The sequence below is a fragment of the Etheostoma spectabile genome, chromosome 2, assembly GCF_008692095.1.
Source record: "Etheostoma spectabile isolate EspeVRDwgs_2016 chromosome 2, UIUC_Espe_1.0, whole genome shotgun sequence".
Lineage (NCBI taxonomy): Eukaryota > Metazoa > Chordata > Actinopteri > Perciformes > Percidae > Etheostoma > Etheostoma spectabile.
The window spans coordinates 24,596,752-24,605,137 of NC_045734.1; the positions used below are offsets into that span (position 1 = coordinate 24,596,752).

The 8,386-nt window shown below is 39.8% G+C and overlaps 1 protein-coding gene across 3 annotated transcripts in view; it reads right to left on the reverse strand.

Moving 5' to 3' along the window:
- Positions 1-8,386, reverse strand: part of LOC116696787 (noelin-2) — a 24,138-nt gene that overhangs the window by 13,593 nt on the left and 2,159 nt on the right. For 2 of the 3 annotated variants that reach the window (XR_004333833.1, XM_032527955.1), the window contains exons 1-2: positions 7,374-7,929; positions 2,227-2,376 (exon numbers count right to left, since the gene is read on the reverse strand). Coding sequence is in view for 2 of the 3 variants with exons in the window: in XM_032527955.1 (XP_032383846.1) it covers positions 2,227-2,376; positions 7,374-7,517 (294 nt within the window). In the remaining variant the exon portion in view is untranslated. Of the gene's footprint in view, positions 1-2,226; positions 2,377-7,373; positions 7,930-8,386 lie in introns of those variants that run through there. The other variant, XM_032527969.1, reaches the window with a different exon arrangement.

Genomic DNA, 8,386 nt, shown 5'->3' on the forward strand with positions numbered 1-8,386 from the left:
ATGTAATGAGTCTATATAATACATTAGTTTCACCTTTTAAGTTGAATTACTGAAATTAACGAATTTTTTCACCATATGCTAATTTTTTGAGTTTCACGTATGACACAATAAAAGAAAGGGAAAAATTCCAAAAGCATACTATGAGCATTTCATTCTCTGGGAAACACAAATGTCTCTTCAAAATGTCATGATAATCTGATTCTGGAAAGACACATTGTCCTGGATTATGAGGACTTTTTGTAAAATTGTGAGCATCACATGCAAAATTCCTTCCATCTTAATTTCAAAGGGGAGACGGCAGAAAAATCGGGGACAGATGACTCATAAATGACAAAGAAAACCAAAAGAAGAAAAGAAAAAAATGTGTATTTTTGGCTTACGTGCAGTCTGTTTGGGTTGAACTGACACTTTATATTTATAATATTCCAACCACCTTGGCTCATCAACATGATGCAAATATATCTTTACATGTTCTGTGAGTGCTCTCCTGTTGGTCAGTTTTTTCCAATCAAATTTCCACCTTGATTAATGTTACTGTACCTGTTACTGTAAATGTTTTGATTCTGAATAACCTGTCAGCCTTCCAGCTCTCTAAAGCTCAAAAACGTGCTGTGTTTGCTGGACTTACAGCTGCTAAGAGAATGATTGCAACCCGTTGGAAGCCATCTCATAACATGTCTATCCGTGGATGGACCCTTGCCTTCTTGGATGTTGTGTGCATGGAACTGTTGATAGCGCGCCTCCATGGAGCGCCAGAAAGGACCCTGGACACTTGGCACAGCACTGGAGGCTCTTTGAGAGCCTTGATTTCAACCTGCGCATGTGATTGGTCCCTTGTCTAGTGTGTGTGTGTGTGTGTGTGTGTGTGTGTGTGTGTGTGTGTGTGCGTGCGTGTGTGTGTGTCTGTTTATGTATGTGTTTGTGTGAGTGTCTGTTTCTGCATGTGTTGTTTTGTCTCCCTCCCTCCCAGCTTTCCTCTCTGTGTTTTTTGGCTCTGGAACGCATTTCATGTCTCAGTGTGTTGTTTGTAATTTTTCATTTTTGATATTAAATAAAAAATAAAAAAAATGTGATCACAAAAAAAACATGATGCAAGAAGCTTCTCGTTAGAGCCATTTAATACCAGATATTCTCACCTAGAGTCTGTTGGGCCCTAAAGAAACAAACACACCCACACGTCTTCTCATTAACCACCCTGAAATACTATCAGATAGTTCAAATCTGTTTTTATATTGAATAAGCATAAACAAGAAAATCAATTAAAAAAAAATTACCCACATATCTAGAAGTGATATGCAAACAAACAAACAAACACTTACAACAACCCACCCACACATCTAGCTAGGAAGGCTGGAGACAAGCGGATAAATCTGAGCAAAACACACATAAACACACACATGCATACACATATATTCACACTCCCAGCAGGATCTAGGTGTGACTTCCAGAGACACGCTGAGCTAATTAAGATTCATAAATACAGAGGCCTCACAACTGGAACAGAGCGAGGAGCGAGCAGGCTAAGTTATTTCAGGTAGTCCATCTTTTTTCTTCCGTTCTTTTTGTTTGTGTGTGAGGGAGTACAGGGTGCAACACCAGTAGTGAATGAAAATAATCCTCCTATCCTTAGTGTGCTGTGGTTCACCTTTACTCTGGCGAGAATACAGGATGTATATAACCTGATGTGTGAGCCTCGCGGTAGTGCATGCTTTGGGAAATGTTTTCTGGCCTGAGGTGTTCAATAATTCATCAACTTCTGTCACAAATCACTTTCATTTCTCTCTCAGGAAGCACATATACATTGAGAGAAATATGCTTGCGCAGCCAGATGCATATCCTCACATAAACACACGCATATCTATGAACACATACACATTCATGCCTACAAATACTCTAGAGCCACACCCTGCAATATAAAACAGTGTTTCTTTTACACCCATCTGCCAGCGTTTCCTCTGAGTTTAATCTCTTTTGGCATCATGAATGACTGGGAGACTTTAGAGGATACGGCTACTGATGTATCAGGGATACATCTGTCAGCGAAACCTGAGTGTGTGTCTGTTCATGTGTTTCTGCAAGCGTCAAAACAAAGAGACAGTCCAGTGAATATTTCATTCCAGTAAGCTGCCTTTGCCTTGTTCTGCATTGCAATGCTGACCACTGAAACATGCAGGGATGCACTTAAAGTCAACAGACAAACACAAACACAAACACACACGCGCACACCTGTTCAGTCAGCAGGCGTAGTTGTCGACTGCGAGGGTCTCGTTTGCAGAGGTTTCGTGCCGGAGCGACCACCGTGCAAACACACCTGCCGTCAGGATCTGAAGCCGTGCTGTACACCTGCCAGCCCTCCTCTGAGCCCGGGTACAAACCCTGCACACAAAGCAAGCTCCACATTAATAGGTCACGGCAGGAAAACTATGGCAGCCATACATTCAGCAGAGGAGACAGTCAAGAAACTCAATTAAATAATGGGATTTCATTGTTTTGTTTTATTGTCAATAGGTGTTAAATAGATATAAACATTATTTCTATTGAATAAAAAAAAATAAAAAAACTTTTGTCAATGCATTTTGGGCTGAGTTTTACATTCTACCTGAAATAAGTTTTATGTTTGACAACCTTATTGAAACTCATCTACAATCCCACCAGTAACCATTTTCTTGTAACATGTTCTGTTAAAGTGCTAAAAGAACAAGTCAATGAATAGATCTGGAATAATAATAATAGTTAACAATGTTGATGAGCGAATCATCGTTCAAGTCATTTGTCGAGCCAAAATAGCAATATGTCACTGGATTCCTTGTTTAAAATATACCCTGTGTAATGAGATTGCCAAGCTTGTAATTTCCACTGGTGAAGACTTTTCGAAATCAATTTTTCACCCCGTTCTCTCAAACAAATTGGAGCTTGATTTAAAATGCGTCCCCTTGCATCGAGTCATTGTGACCAAAATAAGACAATGCACGCAGATATCATTTATCACATTGGATATCATCCAATGTGAATCTACCAAGTCCCTATACTACAACCTCCATGAGCACTGGCAATGGGTGTTCAGGTTGAGTACAACTCACATATAGTATGTGTTCAAAAAGCACATACAGTCTCAGTATATATATAATTTTAATATGGAGGTGACTACCGGTATGTAAAATACATAACAATTCAACATGAATAAGGCAGGGAGTCATGCTGTGCTTCTTTACAGCCAATGTACAATATATTGGGTGCATAAAAGTTTTATTTTTTGGGTTTGCTTTATTTTGGTTAATTTGTGTTTTCTGTTTTTTGTGCAAACATGTTTTTCAAAAGAACCCAATGAGTCATACTAATGAAGCAGTTACTTTTGTGCATTTTCTAACACACATTTCTTCAGCATCTGCACATGTTATTCAGGTCAGGTTGTTTTTAGAAGTGTGGACAAATATTTTCCTTTAAAAATGGTTCTGTCTAATTCTATCTTTCTGGTAAATCTCAGCAGGATTTCCGGAGCTCTTGAATGGTAATATACAGGGATTTAAGTGCCCACTAAAGATAACAAGGAGAGTGCATGCTCTTTGCACTTCATTGTACTGTAGTGCATCACAGACAGCTGTGTCTAAATGAGATATTTTGTGTTTGCAGCTAAAATCAGCTGTGACATCTCCCACATGCCTGTGTCCAGGAAAGCTAGCAGCAGAACTGGACAGTTTCCACCCTCTGCATCCACAGCCGGAGCTGCTGTTCTTTCTGGCAGCAAGTCCCCGGCTCCCCAGAGCTCCCAGAAATCTCAACAAAAAAATGATTTCTACCCTACTCACAGTCCATACTAATACAGAGCTTGGCTTCTACATTCGCTGGTACCATTTCATTCACATATAAGATACACATTTCATCAACATACCATAGGCTACTAACTAAATTAAATATGGGCAACTTTTTTATGATTAACAATTTAAATTTGAATACAAAACATACAATTTGCAACATGAACATACATACTGTTGTCATCACCACCCACCCAGTCAAAAATCAAGAAAAGATATTCAAAACCATACAACAAAATAATAACAAAACGAAATGAACATATGTATAAATGACAACGCCATTAATCATACACGTCTCTCGTTAGCCTTACTAGGAGCCCTCCAGAAAGCTCAGGTAATTTCCCTATTTCAAGTGTAGACATCCAGTCTGGCAAACCGTTTGGGGTATGACATCTTTTCAAATGCCGTCATCTCAAGCCCATCTTACGAACACTCTTGAACTGACAGCACCCCTTCAATCTTAAATCCTCTATGTCTGGCTTTCATTAAACCAGTTTGGACTCAACTTTTTATCTGTTAGAAAGAACTGAATTTGGGCAACTTAAAAATGGATAGTGTCCATTTTTTTTCTAGATTTAGCCACCCCCCAAAAAAAAAAACTTAAAGCAGCTATAATCAATATTTCTATACAAACACCAGATCATGCAACTAGTAAAAGTGGTCGCCTGTAGTGACAAATTTACATGTAATTTTCACTTGACTCGCATCTATCTCATAGCATTGTTTTTGGCCACAGCTGTCAGCTGTTTTCAGCAATATGGCTCTAAAAAACCTGTAAAACCCCCCCTGTACGCTACCTGCCCAGCACCAAACACACAAGCGGACAGACAGTGAGCAACCAGAACTGGTGAACATAGTGGAGCATTTAGCAATTTTCCTGAGGAGTAGATAGAAACCAAAAAGCGAGCTTAAAAAGAGTGAATATTTAACTCATATTCAGGTGGTCCAATTCCAGTTAAATGCCAATGTTGCTCCGTACTTGGAGGATGTGTAAATAAGCTAAAAAAATGTTAGAGTTGATAGAAACCAAAATCCAAGCTAAAAGAGATTGAATGTTTGACTTAATTCTATATACTGTATGTAAATGCAGTGGTATTTGAATTCAGTTGCAAGAATAGTGCAAACATTTTTTTATGGTCACAACATGCTTTTGTTCTAAAAAAGTTACATAATGACGCGTTTCTTTTTTTAAATAGTTTTCGGGTTATTTGGGACCTCATTAGGTAGTGCTGAGGTGACAGGAACTGCTCCCTGAGGTCTAAACATTGGACCCAATTCTCAACTCATTACATTAGGGAAAATGTGAAATCATCATTTTGGTGAGATGTAACTAGGTCTTCAGTTTGCCCTACTTTCAGCAGTGTTAACATTAAAGAACAATGTAAAGACACGGCTGAGCTCAAGCTGACATACACCAGCCTGTCACAGTAATCTGGCTGAGAAGCTGCCCTACAAACCCTAAAAAAGAATAATGACAGAGGAGGAAGCTGGGAGGATGGAGAGACGAGTGGAGGTATGGAAGGGGGAGACGGAGGCCTTCTGATAAATCACTCAGCTGGGTTTGGTGAGCTAACCTCCCATTTACAATGGAGCTGGCGGGAGTGGGAGGGTTTCAAACAGGAGGACGTGGATAGGATGAGAATATAAGCTTTGTTTGTGTCTGCTGCTCGATGTAATTAAATAGAGCAGGACATACGGCACCTCAGGGCTCATTTCACACAAGGGAAAAATGATAAAAATCGACTCATGCAGCGCAGCTATTGTGATCAGTGCAAATACAGAGCGAGGGAGCAGGGAGCTAACAGAGCTAAAATCCTGCAAGAAATCAAACAGATTGAGACAGAGGTAGGACAACATTCAATACTCAAAAGTGTAACAGCTTACACATACAAGTCTAAATGTCTACTTGTTGTCGTCAGCCAAGGCTACTTGTACCCAAGGGTGTACTTCTCCCAGCGGGTACGTGTCAAAACTGAGAAGTAGTTCAACTAATTTAGATATCGAATATAATATACTGTATCTACATATTTTTGAACACTATGTATTGCAAATGAGAGCGCATAAAAACTAGCCAGTAAGCACAGAAGTCAGTTCATTGTAAACAATGGATAAATGGTCACATTAAAAAGTGAACTTAAAAGAAATAAACGTTGAAATAGATGGCCTAAAGTATGGATTCATGGTAAATATCTTACAGTAATGAATAAAGGGTCAAATACCAAAAAGTAATGAATACATGGTTAAAATAGCCAAGAGTAATGGAAAAATATTTACCTAAAGTAGTTAGCTACCAGTAATGGATAAATCGTTAACATAGCTAAAAGTAATGAATAAACTTTGCCAAACCAACCTTGATAGACAGTTCAATTGCATGAAAAATGACAGTAACCATGTCCACTTTTGTATAATTTATAGTGTTAAATAACCTCTAGTTGTGAACATAGCGGGTGGTGCCAGTGAAGGAGTACTTAAGCTCCTCTGATGCGGCTGTGAGGTGACATCGAACACAAAAAGGTAGGGAACTACTGATCAAGTTCAAGCGTCGAACTGATTTACAGCAACACAACATCTTTAGATTTTTCCTGAGTAGTAAGTACCATCTGTTCTTAGCCAGTTCTTGTGTGTTTCTGTTTTTGTGTGTGTGCGTCTACTTGCATGAGACGGCATGCACTTTGCTGAACTTGCAAAGTACTGCCACATGGCAGCTGTGAGGTGCCTCTCCAGCCAGAAAGCTAAATCATGCAAAGCCCAAACACACACACACACACACACACAAACATGCACACACAGCCATGTGTGTGCAGTGGTCCAGCATCTAGGTATCTAGGGGTTGCCAGGAAATCACTGACTGTCCCACCCTTTCAAATATCACCCCAGAGAGAGAGGCCATTCTAATAGCCTTCCTTGTGTGTGTGTGTGCTTGTGTGTGTGTGTGTGTGTGTGTGTGTGTGTGTGTGTATGTATGTGTGTGTGTGTAGCAGTGGGTGGATACTGAACATGTGTTCTTTATGACTCATATAAACAGAAAATATTATGTATGTATTAGTGCTGTTCATTCTTAATACTGTAAACATGCTGTGCTCTTTTTTTTCAAATGTTTGTTCTAAATCTGTTTCTCTAAGCATCTTTTTTTTGGGGGGGGTCTTTTTCTTCTTTGCTCTTTTCTCTGCGCCACTGAACAGATCAAATTTCTGCTGCACGTAGGCTAAGTGTTTGTAAATGTGGTGATTCATTAATTGGACTCGTTTTCTGATTGTCTGGGTGTTTAGATGCAATTCAAATACAACAATTTCATTAGTCAAATGCAAAGGATGTCACTTTAGAGAGCTTATGCAATTGTAGGTACAGAGAGTGGGTGATGTGTTCATAACAGCTGATTAAAGCATGTGAGTGTACACTGAAAGAACCAAAGATAACTTCAACTGCTGGTCCACTAAAATATCTGTACTGTGAAACTGGTAGTCCTACATATTTTAGAGAAAGCGAAACATTTATTGTACACTTATGGTAACCAAAAAAAAATACTGTGTGTGTGTGTGTGTGTGTGTACAGAATACATACACTGACAATCCGCTCATGTGTGCCCTCAGGGGAAATGACGGTTCCATTGAGTCCGACAAGCGACGGCAGAGTCTGGGACATCCAGTTAGTTACCATAGCCATGGTGCTGAGCACCGCGCCAATCTTCAACATGGGAACACTCATTCTGACACACACACATTCACGCACCACACACAAACAGAACCTGGCTGACTCTCACACACAGTCCAAACTGTTAACAGCAGTCATGCTAAAAACAGCGTGTACACAACATGGGGCTACAGGTAAAACGTTGTTTACTCGCTCTAGAATCCAAAATCCCTGGCGGGATTGTCCCACTGCTGAAGTCTCCGCTCCTACACTGCCACAGGTTAGGTAATATATCCTGGATCACAAGCCACTCCAGATGCCTGCATGTGAAGATGCATCAAGTGCAAACATCCAACGCTTGGCTCAGGCTGCAAGAGATGCTCCTGGAAACAGCTGGTTAGGTCCTACTGATCTGTGCCAGTGTTTCTTGGACTCCTTCCTTTGCTTAGCAGTAAGACGCTGTGGCTGAGCCAGCGTTGCTTTCTCATTTATCTGTTAACTCTCTGCCTCCACCCTCCCTCTCTCTCGCTCTCTCTCTCTCTCAGACACACTCCTTTATCTCTCGCAGCTCTCACTCATGCCTTTAATCTATTTTCTCAAGTTCTTCATCACATGAGCACATTCTCTTCTTATTATACAATATTTCCTAAATGAACAAGAGGATAATATATATTATTAGGTAAGGCAACAGAAAACGGCTACCCATTTATCCTCCTCCTTGTTGTCTCCTTTTCTACCCATACTCGTGCTCTCCTTATTTTCTTGTCCTCTTATTTTTTAATCTTCATATTTATTGCAGTGAAAAAATACTTTCTTTTCTTCTCTGTCCAATTCCCTTTATTTTATAAGTATATTGATTAAATGCTAACACCAACATGAAAGAGCAAAGCTTTAAATTGACCTGTCCCAGTCTCTGTGTGTGTATGTGTGTGTGTGTGTGTGTG